Below are 19061 nucleotides of genomic sequence, written 5' to 3'. Positions count from 1 at the left end.
ATTTTACTATCTAAACAATATACGACTTCAATTTCGATATAAAAATTGAGAAATTTGCGAGAAATGGAGTTGACTAGCCGGTTTCTGAGAGGTTCAATAGCGCGCGTGAGTTGCCGCACTCTCTTTCGAAGATTCTTGGAGAGAGAAGCAAGAAGCGACGCCGTTAGCGTAGCCAACTTTTCCGCTTCATTCAGCTCCATACATCTTCGCACATACATATACGCACACAATATACCATACACAAAGAAACGTCGTTGATGCGTCCGTATAACAGGCATGGTAAATGCCTTTGCCTTCACTGGACGGTCGGTCTCTGCGTCAACGTATCGGTGCCTTTGATCCTCAGGCGTTCCTCGTACTTCCATCAAAATTTTAATTTTAATTAAATTTCCTGGCGGTACTTAATGAAATTTGTATCCCAGCGTCACGCTCTCGTGCTTGGGACCAGGCTTCGATTGGACTTCCACGATTGCGCGCGGCGTTACAGCTCGCCTCTACCTGCTGCGCGACGCGTCAGTGTCGATTCGACCGTGCTGCTGGTCACTGGGCTCCGAGACTGGCCTGACGTGATGTGAGAAAGCAGATCAGGTTCTGCAAGTCCGCAGGTGCGTGCATCGTCGGGACAATCATGGAAGAGGTCCTCCAGAACGGCAATTACCAGAGGGAAGCCAACGCCAACATGAGCGTCGTGGAGACGCGGAAAGAGGTAAAGAACCCCTGGTTAACCGTCTACCATCAGCCTGGCGAATCGATACATCGCTCTCTCGACGGCAGTACGCCTTCTCGGAGACCTCGTCCCTTCGCTTCCTCTTCGCCCTTTCGCCCTTCGATGGTTGATCTGGAAATTTCGGAGGGAGAGTTCTCCCGGACTGGCCGGAGCGCTCGCTGGATCAAGGGGCGGGAGAGGCGTCGATCGATCGATCCAGTTTTAATTAAGTCACGAGCAAGCGAATGTGTGCCGTGCGGCGATCATCAGAGCACCACGCAGCGTTTCTCAATCGGCGTCGTCGGCTTTCCCGCCCTCTCCTACCCTGCTACCCCCGAACGTTCCCTCGCGTAATCGGAGTGTGAATTTTGCGAGCACAGCTATCGCGTGTTGGTGTTCGGGCATGTGCCGCCAAAGCCGCGATATCCCCAGTGATAGCGAAAGGCGGAATAATGAAGCAGTGTCTCTCAAACGCGCACGAGATCGCCTGACAGTCGGCACAATGTGTTTCAGGACTGCCTGCTCGACCACATGGAGATCTCAATAGTCGAGGCCGAGAAACGGGCAAATCGGGCGCTCAATCTGAGAGAATTCTACACGGTATACCTCATCGAAACTAAGTGAGTGAGAGGATGAATAATTTTAATTGCAAAAACAGTAATTTTAACTGTTATGAACTAGTGGAGATGAATTATGTGCGTGCATGCGCTTCTCTTGTTGCAGAGTCACAGACCCAGACTTCAAAAACGCGCTGACCAGGATAAGTTCGTTGTGGCGACGGTACACCGAGTTCGAGTTGCTCCGTGCTTATCTGGAGATCTCATATCCCTACATCGTGTTACCGCCGTTACCGGAGAAGAAGGTACTGTATGCCTGGCAGAAAGTGACAACCGACACGTTCGACCCAGACTTCGTGGATCGGAGGAGAGCTGGCCTCGAGGTAGATCTGTGACTTGTGTTTGCAAAAATATGCGTTATTGCACGGTAAATTGGAGCTCATACCAGCATTTCTGCACAGAATTTTCTCATAAGAGTGGCATCGCATCCCATACTCTCGCGCGATGAGCACTTCATGGGATTTCTCCAGCAAAAGGATGGATGGAGGGAGAGCGTTAAGGAAACAGGTACGTTTCCATACAGCATAGAAGTTTGTAGCGATATTGCAACGTTGTAAATTGCAATGAAACATTATTGATGACTTTTCCAAGCTAAATGAGCAAGTTAGAACCTTGATGCGGACTGCTAAGAATTGCACTGTTAAGAATTCGAATAAACACTTATTAGACCGAGAAAATTACATAAATGAATTAAAAATTAGTAAATTGAAGAATACATCGCCATATTTATTATCATATTTTTGTGCAGGGTATCTACAAATCGCAGAATCGAAGCTGAAAGCGCTCAGTGTAGCAGTACGACTCAGGAAACCGGACAAACGTTTTGAGACCATAAAGAATTATGGAATCGAATTGCAGGTACGTTACAGGTTGGTGTGACAATCTCGTTCGTGATAACACATAAGTTCGAGCATCTGTTAACGATGACAACATGACATTCCTGATAAGAAGTGTCTACAGGATAATACCGCGATTATCACACAAGTGTTATCAGTCGTTCAATATTGCAGAATAATTTGTGCAATCTGCTGCGAGTGCGCGCACGCCTGGTCGAAAAGCAACACAGCCTGTACAAGTTGCACGCAAATTATGGGCGCGTCTTCAGCGAATGGAGTGCAATAGAGCGAGAAATGGGCGATGGATTGCAAGTACGATTGCTATAAAAATAAAAAAAATTTCGAAATCACAGCATTGACAAACGAGAATATCAATGAAATTAAAGTTACGAAAGTCGTTGATAATAACAAGATTCGATAAACGATAAAGAAACGATAAAGAAATTAACGCAACGTAAGTATAAAGATTGCACAACACCGCATTACAGCCTGTTTTCTTAGAAATCCGGCCATTACCTGGACTCGTTAGCGGCAACGATAGACACTACTCTCGAGGAGGAAGAGCTTATAGCCGATCAGCTGAAGGAGTGGCTATTCGGCGCGTCCGCGTTGCAGGCTGTGGTTAGACGTAGGGAGGCCCTACAATTGGCCAAGGACGAGGCTCACGATGCATTAACTGCCGCGTTCGAACAGAAAGAAAAAGTTATGCAAGGTACTGGAATACCGTACTTTAATTAAGTTGCATCTGACACGATAAATAAGAAAAGTAAATCGAAAGATGTAAATGCAAATTCTTGGAGCATAATTAATTTCGTTCTCCAGGCAAGGCCGGTCTGATGTCACGTTTGTTCGGCTCCGTGGACACCGAGGAAGTCCGCGAGCTGAAGATCCTCCAGCTGGAGCAGCGAATCGCGCAACACGACGAAGCTGTGAAACAGGTGGATGAGGACTTAAAGTAAGATATATCACGTTCTAGGCCGTCTTAATTAATATTTCTCGGCAAATTTGTAATTTTTCGCAACAAATTGTTGCACAGGTCCTTCTCCATTAAAGCCATGATGGACATTGAGAGATTCCAACACCAAAAAGTCGTCGATCTCAAGGAGACTCTGGCAGCTTACTGCGTTCTGCAGTTTAAACTAGCTAGAAAGGTGGATGTTACATTCAATGTTTTTTATGAGATTTGTATCGCAGATGGTTTTCGACGTCCGATAATTACGTTGTTTCTCATCGCTTGCAGGGTCTCCAAGCTTGGCAGCACATCAAAGGTTGTCTCGAGAGTATACCATGAAGAGGTCCACGCTTCGCAGAGCAGACTGTCACAGAACAATAATCCCGCGTTTCCTCGTGCGATATACATTCCTGCATTTGTAAGTTCACTCACACATGCCGTACGCTTATTATCCTATAATATATCGATGTATATGATTGTTATTATTTAAAAAATATCAGATTTAAGGAATATTATATATGTACGTAATTTATGTATGTCGGAGGTGTATGAGTATAAAGAAGGAAAGAGAGAAAGATAGAGAGAGAGAGGTCCAAGGCATATTATATTTAAATATTTATATGTATTTAAGTGCACCGCGCTTACGCGTGTGCACAAACAATTGCAATTGATGATACGTGAAAGATCGTACTTAATCGTATGTCCAAGCAAAATGCAATATGCAAATTGTATCTGATATGATTTGTAAACTCCGTTGTATGCAGATAAGGATAGGTGTAATCGTTGTTGATGTAATTTTTTATACACCACCTTTCCGTCATCGACGAGATACTTTAATGCATTTCATTTCCGCGGCTAAATTAGATCTGTCCTCGAGTAAAATATCAGGTTTGTTTGTTACATAGTCGAGTCAGTGCGCGCGATAAGATTGTATAATTCATTATTATAGCTATTATTTATGGCAAGCGTTTGCATCGAACGGTTATCTTCAATATTATTGTATTACATCACAAACGTTGTTAGTGTTTAGCATACGAATCTTTAATTATTTGCAATTTTTCCAAGGCAAGGTATACGTCTTTGTTTGATAGTATATCTTAAATGTGATCTAAAATCATCAATAATTTAATTTGATTGATCTTGTAATTGAATCTCTATGTGTTATTACTATGCAAAGATAATCATTCAATCATAATAATAATTCTCCTTGCATTTAAACACTGCGAAATGTATTATATATTATTCGTATTTAATTTCTGTATAGACACGATTTTTATTATCATACATTTTTATATCTATCTCGCTTATGTTATAAGCTGATAATTAAATATATACAACTTAATCTGTATCCGCGTGTGTTTATTTAACGATAAAACCCATCGATATTGTTCCTTTAAAGAAGAATATGTTATAAATATGAATGTTTTCTACTTTTTTCTGTTTTTGTATTACGTGCGAAATAAAAACAGCAAATTTGCATTATACAAACAGTAATCAGTTTGTGAAGATTATAAATTGTTATGAGTTGTTTTGTGAAGAGAAAAAATAAGAAAAGTTTATTGAACAGAACGTATTTCTTTTAAAATGCTATTAGAAATAAAAAAGCATTTTTTGTATGGAAATCGACTTTCCATACAAAAACATAAAATCTATTTCTCATTTATTTGTGCACGTGCAGTTCTGGAAAATCGTTTCCTGCCAACAGAAATATGTTCTCGCTCACCTGTCTAAATATTGAAGATAATTTTATCCTGATTCCTGAAATCCCTAGAATAATCTTCAGGGCCGTGACTACAAAAATAATATTTTATCGCATTATTTACGTTAATTATAGATAGTGCATGCGATGCATAAAATAGAAATCCAGCAAGATTATTTTTACCGAGCGGGGAATTTTGTGGACGATCTTGAGTGGAGAAAAAAAAAGAAGAACAAGATGAATTTTTATGACGCTAGCAGCGTCTCGTGTAATTATCAAAAATATCGATAGTGTACATACACTTACGAACAACATCCAATACGAGACGTGGATGAAAATAAATGATATAGAGAGATTTTATAATTAATTATTTATAGCTTCTTACGTCGTTTTTATATAACAAATATTATCACATTATCAAAATCCAATCGATGTAGAGAGAGCTAGTATCTTACGTTAAAACTATACAGTGTAGCAACTGCGCTTTACGATAAATCTGTTTCTCTGCTCGCGGATCTAAGTCTGCGATCAGCTCAATCGTCTTTATACAATCAGATAAACTGTGAGATTAATTTCGTATAATATTCCCATAAAAATTAACTTTACAGGTACGAGAGTACTTACGATTCAGAAACGAGTCTCGCGCTACAGCTTGAGTGCAATTTGTCACACGCGATGTCAGAAATGTTACACACAATATATTCTTACAACGAGCGTTTGTATTTGTTGTTGATGCTCGCGAAACTTTATTATCCAAAGTTATCGCTTTTACTTGACTTCATAGCTTATTTTAAGCGCTCATTAACACTCTACGCAAGCATTCGGGCTTCTTAAATAATTATCTTAATGGTCGAAACGCAGTTATATACAACGATTAGCTATCGCATGATACATATCCATTATGGCATTTGCTCACTTGGCGAAGAACTTGGCACTTTGTCACTCCTTTTTTTGCATAAGCGATAGGTAACGAGGAAAATAAAATGTCATCGCAACGCTGAAATGACATTCGTTTCATATCTCGTTTTGATTCTGATATCGATAAATATTCCATGTCTGGTCTACTGCTTAAAAACTGTCGCTTGAAAACTGCTTTGACATTAGAAATATCAGGACTCGCAAAAAATCTGAATTTATGACTCGTGCAATACACAAGTGTGCATCATTCAAGCGTTCCGATAGATTGGTTTAATGCATGAGAAACCACCGATGATCAATGACCGTGTACTTGACGACGATGCAAATTCCGAAGATTTATGAGTCAGATCGCGACATCCTATTTGATTTATTGACTTACTATGACGTACCAGTGCAATGCATTCTGACTTGTTTATGCCATCTCGATCTGAATTTATTCGTAGATTTCGCGGACACGAGCGTCCAGCAATCATACAAAAGTGTACAGCACTCGTGTGGCAAATGCGAGTGATATCTTCTCCTATAAATTTCATGGATGTCTTCCATAAAATCTAACAGAATACTCCTTCCTACGTTGGACACACATTACAAGCTTTCCGAATTAATCATGAGTGGCAGTTACTAACGCCACTTATCTTAGTCTTTGTCGTTCGTAAGAAAATTCACAATCACAACCTCGACCTTCCGAATCCTGGATCGTCACCTCAGTCGTCATTATTCGTCAGGTAATGATTGTAAGCGATCGTAAATGTAATCGCTCACGCCGCGCGAAAACGCAGGTCAAAGTAGTCAGTCTTCTCGATGATCTCTGAAAGGCTCAGAGACAACCGCAACTCACATGGGTCGCTGCTCGCCGTCATCGCGGATGTTCCACATCGTCATGGACAGCTCCTCGCGGGGATTTCCGGCTTCGTCGAGCGCGCGGACTTCCGGCACGGTCGACCTCCTTGGAAACTTGAAACTCTGCAGGCCCGGCAGCCACTTGAGCAGTCGCCACCACTTCTTCTCAGTATTGTCGATCTTGGGCACGCTTTGGTACCTGGTTCTCCTCATCCACATGGCATCTTGGTTCCTGCGGATCGATCGATTCTTACCGCGATCCTGCCACCTGCGATGCTCGCTGTCTGGCAGCCGCAGGTTGCTCTTCGTCTGCTGGAGATTGTTGTTGTTTCTCGTCTCCCTGGCGGGTTCCTCGCGCGCACCCTCCGGATTACTTGTCGGTTGCTTCTGGTTCTCCTCCGTAGAATTGCCCGAACCCTCCACGCTGTCCGCTATCATACCGGATCCTCCTACCGTCCTTGAACCGTAGGCGCCGATGGTCCTCTGCTGGGACCGAGACAGACTGGAGTACGAGCGCTGCTCGTGGTGTGTAGGCAGTCCCGGAAGTCTGCAGCTCCTCGAGAGGGTATCCTGAAACAAGTCAGACTGGATCCGTCTCCTGATTTAGAACAAGACGTGATTCGTCTTGTTTGCAAACATCTGCGTATATGGAAAGCAGTAATTTAGAGACTTAAGTATCTAGTTTAATCATGCGTTGTTGCGTAATGGTGTTGTTTCGCTTACCATAAACGCCATCCGAAACTTATTCGACATGATGTTGTAAAGGATCGGGTTGATCGTCGTAGATGCGTAGTAGAAAATACCTGACACGTAGGTCATCAGGAGATAGATGAATTCCATCCATGGGCCGTTCGACGTGATATGATCCTCTTTGTTGGTGCCGTATATCGCGATCAATCGTTGTATGTGGAACGGTAACCAGCAGATGAAGAATGCTATGACGACTGCCACTGCAACAATGAACGTTTTTTTCATGCGACAGGTGAAAAAACATAACGACTGAACAAATTATTATTGTCTATCTTAAGATTTAAATAACCATTTCGATATTTAAAAGTGTAATTTAATTAATCTAGCGTATAATTTATTCTCACTTATCACGCATTTATCATTTCCAGCTTATTTTCAAAGTGAATTATTATCCGCAGATTGATGTTGCCTATAATAGTCAGTAGTAGAGACACTTATAATTCTAAATGATTTCAGAAACGTGTGTCTCGAAGTGACGTCAATCAGGAAAGATTAATAGAGTACTGAATCAAGTGTCATGGTCGGAAGGCAACAACGCGAAAGTATCCGATGCGTAAATCGAAAAGTTCCATTGATTTCGTATACGTTGTAAACACAATCAGAAATCAACGAATACCGTCGTAATGAATTGTAAAATCAACGTCGCATGATAAAGAGTATATGTTCCACTTTATTGAATTGTATTGAATAACATTAATTCGGATTAATTTAATATCGTCCTTGTATGCAAGATCAAATATTTTTTTAATAGCAACACACAAATGAGGAATTCACACATTTGAAATATTCGAGCAGGATCATGGATTTTTAATAAAGCAAGTTAATTGAATTAATGTGATCACGAAACTGCATTACATGGAATTCGATTTGATTTATAGCTGTAACGCTTTTTGTATTGAAGCAAATCGCTTAAGTATGTAGCATTAAGCCGCGGCACTTTGAACTTTTGCTTAACTACGCCGTTATTAAAACGTGTTACGTAGTGATCGATGCATTTACCATCGCATTAATGGTCCGCGCATTTTTATGAAACCTAGAAATGTTTGTGTCCCTTTCTGCAAGTGCGACGCAGCGCGTAGAATTGTTCTTTAATTGAATTTTCCGACGAGCGAGCGTTCGTGAATCTACTAATTAAAACTTTTTTTATAGTGCAGTATCGTAATATTATACTCATCATTCGTTTATTTACGTGTCAGATCTCGCTCGTTATTTCATTTACTGGATTGTTTAACGCGGTTGTTTTCATATGCGCCCATGCCGAAGTAATTTAAGAACAAAGATATACGTATATACGTATATACGTATATACAAAAGAATGAATACAAATTTTATATTTAAATGATGCTAAAAAAATCCGCATGGACTTTCCAGTATAATACATTCCCAATATAACCAATATATCAACCCAATATAATACATTTGTACACGAAAAATGTTATTGCTTTTTCACTGACAATTATTGTGTATTTCTGTAAAGAATTTTGTTATTGAATTGTTCTGTGTAAACTGGGTTGATGTATTTTTTTCGAACATGTATAAAAATGATCAGATTGCTTGCATTCATCCGAAAATAACTAAACACAGAATATTTTTTTTTATGTGACGTAATCTGCGGTTGCATTACTTTGTAGTATCTTTTAACATTACATTCTACGATGTCATTTACTGTAATTCGTAGTAATCGTATATTATAGTATAAGAATATTATAAAATCTCGTTATTTTAAATAAAACTCACATATATATTTGTGCACGCGTGTGTGTGTTTTACGAGAAATATCGAATAACACGTTGTATGAATACTTTTGTGGAATTTTCCGATCTGCATAGATTTTTTGCGAATTATATATGAGACTTTGAACTTCATTATTACCATGCGAAAAAAAATCTTTAAACAATAAGTGATTCTTATATGTAATTAATTCTATCAGATATGTAATTATATTCTATTATATCTATTGTTATTATGTTTCATTATATACATATTGTTACAAGTAATTATGCATAATTACAGTATTAAGCTATTTAGCGATACAAAGAATTGTCATTTCTTTTTGCATGACCTTTTTAAAAATTATTATCAGCAAAAATAATAAATATATATGAGATGCGTAAGACAATCAAGTGTGTTATCTAGTTATCAAGTGTGTTATATAAAATTAATATTTATAGGAAAAAAAATACATATATATTCCATATAGAAAAGAATATCTATTTTATCTTAAACTTTTTAAATTATATTTCTAAAGAAAGAAAAAATAATAAAACGAGAGAAAAATATCTGTGAAGTCATCTGAGTAACCTGCGTGACCTAGTTATTTTGGTTACACTATTTAACTTCTTCCAAATTTTTTGTATACATCAGATTACTCAGATGACTTCAGATATCTTCTCTTTCCTGTTTCTCATATATGTTAAATAAATATTTTTCTAAAGTTATTTTAAAAGTTCATATCGTTATTGTATCGTGTATCTATTTTGCTTAAGTTTCATCATTTCTTATACTTACATCTTTTTAAAGTTTAGATGCTATTAATTCTACATTAATTGATATAATTCATATCTTTCTCAATTTGAGAAACATTCAAAAACGATGAAAATATTCCTACGAAGAATATTATAAAGATATTTTACCGGTGTGATTATTTAATCATTTGTTTACATGTCGTGCACTTCACATTTTATTGATCGTTTTCCAACTATGTTTCACAGTGCAGTGAATATGTACGGTACCGAATCAAATAGACTTCAAATATTTTAGTACGATTACATACCGGACGACAAGAAGTTGTGCCACGATGCAATCACTTTTCGATCAGTTTTATTTGCTCGCGGATATCACGTTTTCGTTGGGAGAGAAGAGGAGGAATCGTGAGGATTTGACAAATACTCGGTGTCGGTTTACGCAATATTTTACTTTTATGATTAATGCATGCTTTTGTTTTTGGTTAAAGCGATCCAACGTGGAATTTGATGTGGATTCTTATCGCAACAAAGCTCGAAGGACCTTTGGTACTTCTAACCAAGAGTCGTGCCAGTTTCGCCACGAAGAAGCGTGTGTATTGAACGACTGGGCTTATTAAACTTCTGCGAACAGAACTTACATTGTCAACACACATACAAGTGCAATTGAATCGTACTGCTGATGGCAATGGTCTTCGAGAAGCTCACTTTGAACTTCGTTCCCAAAGATAATCGGCTGAAACCTTTTAAAGGCAAGCAATTATTTTGTCTCGAATGATATTCTACAAAGTTTTGGGCAGTAGAGACTGTATACTGCAAATAGTAACTTGCGAGGAACAATGTAATTTTATTTCAAACAATGAACTTGCATATCTTATTTTTTCTCTTTTTTGCACGAACGCAAAATCGAGTAAACAACAACACAATGAAAAAAGCACATACACGATGATTGTCGCGTGCGTGCATGATATTGAATTAATCGAAGCAGGGAAAAGAGTTTTTCTGTTTTTCTTGCATTGTGCGTTACATTGTACCAGTCTTTGGCGCTTATTTATTCGGTAGTATTACAGTTAGTTAAATTGACGTTATATCATCTTAACGTGATAATATATACAGTCGTACGTGCGAATAAATGATTCGCGAAAGAAAAGTCTATTTCGTATACGTAGGTAAGAACTACTGTGGGAAATTTCCTGACAGACTCTTAATAGATGTAAATTAAATATATAATCTATACTTGAAGATTGATTCCACAGAATTTCTGCGAAGCGTATGTAATGTTATTTAATAACTAATACAATGAACTGCTGTTGATCGGGTCGGAAACGTGGCTTGTGCGAACATTATGCAAAAATATGTAGCTTGTGACGAATCATGAAATAGAAAAACTGTAATTTTCCAACGCAAGACTCATTAAATGATTATTATTCAGCAGTAATGACGAAGCGAGCTATTTGATTTGATGAAGTGATTCAAAATGTCTTTTCACGTGATCCAGTAATGCCGTACTTCCCCTATTAATATTAATGTGCGGCTAATTATATCATCGAGATTTCGATAATTATCGAAATTAATCGCATTTATCGCGCATCAAGCCTTTTACATTCGAGAAGACGTTATTAATTCCCGGCACGTATTTATGCTAGGAAAACAATAATAACATTTCATGGCGAAAGAATCGATATCGATATCATGGAAAAAAACATTTTTTATTACTACCTGCAACCCACACATTACGGCGGATAATAAAAAATACTGCGGAGAAAATCCATACTCGAGCGAAGAGTCCGTCCGTAATACTTACTCCTGAGCGAGAGATGGAGTAAGATTCGTCAAAATATAATCCATCTGCCCCCGTGTCTTTCTTTTCTGCTTTCCTGCTCAACTAATTCGGGGCTGTCATCATATATCGTTTTTGGATGTTTTACGTGGATCCATCGTGGAAAGATGGATCGGGAATAAAGCGCGGCATTCTCTTATTCTCACGTTCGAGATTTCGTTTACCGATTGTTCTTCCCACCATCCGTGACATGCAATTTATATAATTCGTGCATCCAAATCCGAATTCGTACGATCCCTCAAGGATAACTCCAAGAAACACCATTGTGGATAAAAGTTAAAAATATATATTTCTTTCAAATCAATATTCTTTCTTAACACCAAACACATATTCTTTCTTAATATTTCTTTCCTTCGTTATATATGCCTATACAGTAAATGCCATAAAACTGCATATTTTTTCAAAGTTGACAATATTCTTTCAAAGCGGCAACTTTGATAGTGTGTAATTGACACCGATCGCTCGAATCACCAAAAGTGAAGTTCTTCATGTTATCACGTGAGAGATATCTGAGAAAAGCAATCGTACGTTTTCGAGTTCATCCTTCCGCTTTTACAGTTGATTGTAATCCTTCTTTTTCGTGACATTTTTCCACGAGCCTTTTCGCTACTGCTGGAGAAGATGACGATTTATTTGAACGATAACTCCTTCGTCTGACGACATCTCGATATTTTCCAGCATTGGCAGTATAAAGAGCATAAGAATATACGCTGAATATTCAGATGTGCGCGAAAGATATTCGGCGACGCTTAAAATATCCCGTAGTTTGCATCCGCGATACTGCGACGATAGTGAGGTGTATTCCTCTAACGTATACCCTGATATAATGTATACCCTGATTTGATAGAATCGATCTATCGTATGACAACGAAAATGTTGAAGTATTGACAACGTATTATCGATACGAAGTATATCAAAGCTATTTTGATTTAGATGCGCATTAGAAGAAATCTTTTTTTCTTTTCGTATTAAATCGCAATCAATTTTTCTAGCCATTGAAAAAACAAGATGGCACTTACTGAGAATTTATGAGTAGCTAGAAAAACGATTAATCTATTATATATAACCTATCATAGGGATTAGGATTCAATTAATCAGTCAACAGTACATATCCGTGTAGCAAAGTAAATTTGTCATTATATCGTGAAGTCTAATGTCTGTATTATGTCTGATTAGAATACTTGGCCTCTGTACTCGGCGACAAATGAGTCTACTGCCAAAGAAATGCTATTATCGTCATTTATTCTTGATGGATTGCTAAATGTAATGGACACACGTGGAGCGATCTCATCCTTTTCCAACGTTGTAAACGCATAAATGTCACTCACGTGCGCCCTTTCATTACGGATCGCTCATTAAAGTTGCAATTGTCACATGAACACGCGACAACGTGACTTTTCCACGAAAGTTTAGTATATCTGTAACATCGATTCCGACATCCCGTCAATTTCATTAAAAGTTTAATTAAAAGTCCGTCAATGATGGTGCGAAAATTTCTCGCACTCGTTACGATCATCGAGTGACGTTGCATGAAAGCAACGCACGAGGATCTCGTTGGCGAACCATAATTGCAGGACAACTCGTGAATACTTCCGAGATACTTGAAAAACAATTCCGACCACCGAAGGTCGATATTTTATTATTCTGATCGGTTATGTTTGCTGGCTGCAAAACGTTAGAGGTGAAAAAGACATTAAAAAAGCCAATGCATTCTCTCTCTCTCTCTCTCTCAAACGCATGGATAATACCATTAATCCGTAACGTAGTGCACAAAGCGTGACAGTTTAACGTAATGCACATGTTACATGTGTTTGCGTCTTCATCGATCACTCTTGACTGTTCTTCAGAAGTGCTGTCTGATAATTGTCTCGTTCTTTTGATATTCTTCGAAGAACTTTGATAGATTTTCATCAGAGAGAAACTTGAGGACAAAATGAACAAAAAAGATCGAAAGAACATTGAACTTTGAACGCTTTTATTATATTTTATATGTACTCTTTCTATCCCGACATTTTCACTTTGAGAGATCGATTAATATTAATTAGATTTTATTTTTGTGTTACCAAGTAAATTAGTTTAACACGATGGTTAACCCTTTATCCCTCAGGAGAGATCCCTTTTCTTATCGAAAATGGGATAGTAGAGTTTATTAGATACGTGAAATTTTCGATATCTCGATGAAACGTAATTGCTTTCTTCTCAGCGTGTGTCTTTATCCGATAAGTACAAATTAATCGCGTTTGCCAGACGACGTCTCATCATTATATTATGATGGGATGATAAACGCGGTTATACGATGACAGTTCTGTTACGTTATTCCTGCGTTTAATGAGGAAGCGTTGTGCGCTGTCAAGAATATCGAGTACGATTGTGGTCACATCATTTAACATGTGCATAAATTGCTGAAGATAAAAGATACATTGAAAAAAATTGGAAGATTATAATTGCTATACGGAAATTAATAATTAGAGTTAAAAAGGGGAATTAACGTTGCACAATGTCTTTTAGATTATTTCTTTTTCTCTCATTGAGTGATACAAAGTTTTTAATTGTTATAGTTTAATTCGTTAAAATATATCTCGCGCATTTTATCTCGATTGTGTACTCTTTTTTCACGTTGTATCTTGTTTCGTAACCAACGCTTTAGTGATTATTTCAATTTTTTTCAATTTTAATCCCTATATGATAGGAATGACGTAGTCCTCCAGAGAATTGTTGACTTAATGCGCTACGTGACAGGGAAAAAGGAATTAAATCCGTCCGCAGCTGTCAATCGTTACGCGCGTACGACATACTATTTCATGTTATTCACGTGTGATTACAGTGCATCCGTCACGTTGATTGCTTTATTTATTCGGATTTGACCAAGTTGAGATGATTAAGGTATACTCATGCGAGATCAAAGCATAGCAGTCGTACAGCGCGTGTGTTAACACTCGGAATTTTCCAGTCGAGCATCCAAACTCTCAGAAGCAATCGGAAACTGATCAGAAGAACTTGCTCGAACAACTTGCGGGGGCAATGATATTTGAAACGTGAACAGGTTGCGAAGTTTGATCGCGTCTAATTAATATCAATTGGCCGGCACGGCGCAATCGATACTGAACGAACTTAATACGAGCCGTTAAAATACGCGTCGAGGTTTTTTTCTCTGTGTATTAAAACAATGTAAGTTACCGTTTGCTTTATTATGCAAATTATTTCGATGAAAATTAAAGCAACCGACTATCGTTCAATAACGCACTATCGATCGTGAGAAAATTGCGCACACAACGCAAGTGTGTTATTCCCGTTTTGTACTACTTCGTACGTTCGATATAAAATGCACTTTGTGCAGTCTGTTGCGTAGGATGCAACGAAACACAAACACTTAAATATGTGTAGACGAATATGTGTATCACACTATGTAGGTTTTTCCCGATGTTTATCCAATGTATTTGGATAGCTAACACATATAGCAGAATAGTTTGCAATCATAAGTCTTATTTTTATCTTTTTTAAATGCGCATAATTTGCGTCAATCGATATTATATCAAATATGTTGAATTTGCCATTAATTTACATTAGATTAAGCGAAGTTAATGAAAAGTGATTTCTAAGGTTGTCGCGGTCTCTGGTTTAAATTTACATAAAAATTTGGGAGAAGAAATTAGATCTATACAATATTTGGTCATGCTGCTCGCGTGTACTGCACGTTAAAATATTTTTTGACAAAGATCGCTCGCACGCGTATCATTGTAACATAAAACTGGCATGAATGATATTATATTATATTTTATTTTAGTTTAGTATACTTTGATTTAGTATACTGTGGTAAAAATTGAATACAAGTATGTTACGTTCTCGGGCCTTTAATATGTTAATTGACCGAGATTTTATTAATCTCGACTAGTTTACTGAATAATGATAAATAATGGAAGTGTAGTTTGATGGGTCAGAAATTTTCAGTGGAAATTTTATCAGCTGTTAAAATGTTGTCAGTACGTACATATGTAAAACATATTTAAAATATTGAATAAAGCATACATAAGTAAGCAGTTTCCTTTGTCTAGTTTTTCTCTGTCCTATGTTGCATAAAATTAAAGCTTCTGATATTCCAATAATTTATTTCAGGCGCATTTTCTTATTAAAGTTTTAGGCGTTCTCTTTTGTATGTTTAATATTATATAACGTTGCCTTTCTTAGAAATATGCTTTTACTATGTTGCAAGCATTCCTCAATTTCTTATATGAATTCTTATTTTATGTTGTAAATTCTTCAATGCAAATGGTAACGTTTCGTTTTGCAGGATATTGAGCAATTGACGTTTTATTACGACATTTTATTATTGTAATTTATCGTGAGATAGTAACGCGCATTTACGAGAGAAACAGAATTTCAATGCAATGGCGCGATAGCTATTTGCGGTTTGTTGAATCGTTAAGAGTATTTGCATTTAAAGACCAAATGATTCATAAAGCGATCTTAACACCTTGATTGCATCGTTTTTCTTTTAGTGTAAACTGTATCAATAAACCAATTATCATGATTTTATTTTCCGTGATTTATTAAGGATTATTCCATGCTGCTAATCGGTCTCAATCGATTATTCATGGAAATCTCTCTTAATAACATTAATTTCCTAAAAACAAGCAAATAATAAATGAATAATAATCGAACCACACGCATTCAAATTCAAAGTTGTCGTTACAGCAAAAACCGAAGGAACCTCCGCAAGGAGCATTTCAACTTACTCAGCATCTTCAACACTCTTCTAGATGATCTTCCGGGATGACGTCTGCAGTTCCTCATCGATTCGGTTCTGCCCGGGTTCATCATATTGGACCTGCGGAGCTTGAGACCGATCAGTACGTAGAGAAACGTAATCAGGAACATCGGTATCACGAAGAACAGGAACGTGGACAGTTCAAAGGAGTGGTTGACGATGACCCTCTTGACCGTGCACATCACCATGTCGGGATGCCCGCTGTGCCTGACCACGCCGAACTGCAAGGCCTGCGGTAGTGCGAATAGCAGGGCCACTAGCCAGATCACGAGGATTAGCTTGATCGCGCGAGACAGGTTTGACAGCGTCTGTGAGAGGAACAGATGGCAGATCGCCACGTATCTCTCGACGGTGAATGCGACGATCGTCAGCACCGACGCATTTGTCGATGTCTCCGAGGCGAGGCCACGCAGCACGCAGAAACCTTCGCCGAATATGTATGGGTACTTGCACCAGACCAGGTACATCTCTGGCGGCAGACCCGATACCAGCAACAACAGGTCGGACACGGCCAGACTGAAGAGATAATAATTCGTGGCGGTGTGCATGGACTTGTTGCGCGTGATCACGATGCACGTGCTGATATTGCCGACGATGCCGGTGATGAAGATCGACGCGTACATCACGGTCACCGGTATCACCACGTAAAGGGGGTCCCGGTACGAGCCGGGTGACATAGCCGCCTCATGCTCTATCTCGTCCGCGTAGGTATCATTCAAGTGATGCTCGAAGGGTAACAGCGACGAGTCATCGTGGCCGATGATTGTGGGATAAGTGCTGTTCGACAAGATCAACGCCACCATCGTGATCACCATTCGATCACTCTGCATACACGGTCAGTCTCCTTGTCATTCTGGATATCGTTACCTTGAACGCGAATATAATGCGAGTTCTGATACTTTTCCGGTAGTTTCACACGGAAATTAAAAAGATCTTTTCCGTCTCTTCGACGCCCGGCTGATCTCACACAAGTCAGTCTAATAGAGTTTTCATTTATCGCGTACACTGTTCGATTGTTTTTCTTTTCCTGGAACTTCTTTCTCTTTGAAAGAAGACAAATTGCTTCCGCGTGGAAAATACGAGAAATTTTCAACTTCTACTTCATTCAATTCCGAAATTGAATTTTCAAAGGTTTCTCGTAAAAGGACATTTACATGCGCATTATTATCCTCGTACGTCGGAGTCATATGACTCCTGGCACCTTTCTCTCCCGGAACTCCGCTTGAACTTCGTTCTTGTCTCGTCACTTATTTTATTACTGAAACGTATATGGACAACAGGTTCGAAATCTCGCGAATTGTCTCACACAACAGGTGAAAAACGAAACAAAGGTCGCGGCAGCGCAGCTTTTCGCTGGATGCCAAGTGGAGTCTGTATTCTCTGACTTTCGTATCGATGGGGCGCTCTTTATTTAAACTCCTCATGAATATGAGCGGTCGGGAACACGTGGGGTTCCTGCTCGGGCAAGTCTGCAAGATGGTCCACGTCTCGCAGTCTGTTTCTCTAGAGCAGGCGTCCTCCTCGTTCACGACAACGTGCGATACTCCTCACGAACCACTACGGGCGCCGACCGAATCACGACTGCCGACGCTACGACGCGTCGAAGGACGCCGGGCGCTCGCCCATCCGGCAGGTTCAGCGCTAGCGCGCACGCCGATACCTCGCGATGCCTCGAGTTCGCGAATCTTGGCAGGGTTCTCCGGTTTTTCGCGGCCTTTCTCCCTTGCGCCACCTGAACGAGCTCCCGTCTTTCCCTTTTTATTATAGCCGGTTCTTCGAGACAGATCTACGACTTGAACCAACACGTTCGTTCTTTACGTTGACGTTTATTCGCAACCGAAATATTCCATGAGTTTGCTACCGCGCTCCCCCTTCGCCCCGTAGATTGGATTATGCTTGTACATTTATTTATTCAGATGTTTTCCTTTCGTCTCTGAAAATGTCATTCTTAACTTTTTATCATGTTATGCATTTATATCTCTATGATTTTTCAAAGAGGACAGTGTCATGTTAAATATGTAAATGCGGCCGGATTTTTTAGTACAAACAAGAGGATATCGCCTCTGCGATTTATTCTCACGTATCTCGTAAAGATTCTTATGTTGTTGCAGTGAATCTCCCGGGTTACGTAATTAATCGATTATCCACATACATTAATCAGCAAAATCGTAGACCCGAAATACCAGAATAGTATTTTCCGGACGAGACTCGCGTTTGCCTCAGTAAAACATGTTGCCATTCGAAGTCCTGTTTCCGCAAATTAAATGCAAATAACGTTATTTATTTTGTGCAACTTATTAATGTTGTTTCTTCCGCGTTTTATTTACTGCATCTCTTTCTTACAATTTTTGCAACTCATTAAAAATTTTCCAAGTTTTCCAACTTACTTCCCTGTTTCTTCTCAAATATTGCAGGTTGCACAACGTCAAATCTAATATCGAAACATTGGAGCGTTTTACGTTTATTTTAACATATTTCTAGAAATACGAGATAAAAATACGACAGGCAATTATTTAACACGTTCTCTGCTAAGCCGTTTTTGAATACTTGTCATTTTCAGGCTATGTGCACTAAAAACGATACACGTTGTGAAGGTTGATAAATGTGTAAAAATTATCTACCAATACTTTACATTTATCTACCAATGATAAAAATAGTACTTGGCCTGAAAATGAG

The 19061-nt window shown here is 38.7% G+C and overlaps 2 protein-coding genes across 3 annotated transcripts; one reads left to right on the top strand and one right to left on the bottom strand.

The window, feature by feature from the left end:
- The first annotated feature begins 486 nt into the window (after positions 1–486).
- On the top strand, positions 487–3897 carry LOC105283620 (sorting nexin-4). 2 transcript variants are annotated; one of them, XM_026968832.1, is made up of 10 exons: positions 489–706; positions 1220–1326; positions 1430–1646; positions 1725–1830; positions 2072–2181; positions 2334–2471; positions 2661–2871; positions 2982–3114; positions 3196–3310; positions 3400–3897. In XM_026968832.1, the coding sequence occupies exons 1-10, from the start codon at positions 629–631 to the stop codon at positions 3448–3450; spliced, it is 1266 nt and encodes a 421-aa protein (XP_026824633.1). In that variant the 5' UTR covers positions 489–628; the 3' UTR covers positions 3451–3897. The 2 variants fall into 2 exon arrangements, with proteins under 2 accessions (XP_026824635.1, XP_026824633.1); XM_026968834.1 differs by lacking the exon at positions 2334–2471 and having other exon boundaries at positions 487–706; positions 3400–3489.
- Positions 3898–5048: 1151 nt separating this feature from the next.
- On the bottom strand, positions 5049–17993 carry LOC105283619 (pyrokinin-1 receptor). Its single transcript, XM_011346520.3, has 3 exons — positions 16354–17993; positions 7292–7518; positions 5049–7138 (listed from the first exon to the last, which is right to left on the bottom strand). The coding sequence occupies exons 1-3, from the start codon at positions 17213–17215 to the stop codon at positions 6563–6565; spliced, it is 1665 nt and encodes a 554-aa protein (XP_011344822.1). The 5' UTR covers positions 17216–17993; the 3' UTR covers positions 5049–6562.
- Positions 17994–19061: the final 1068 nt, after the last annotated feature.

Source organism: Ooceraea biroi, chromosome 4 (genome assembly GCF_003672135.1).
Source record: "Ooceraea biroi isolate clonal line C1 chromosome 4, Obir_v5.4, whole genome shotgun sequence".
Taxonomy (NCBI): Eukaryota; Metazoa; Arthropoda; class Insecta; order Hymenoptera; family Formicidae; genus Ooceraea; species Ooceraea biroi.
This window is presented reverse-complemented; position numbering and strand designations above follow the sequence as displayed.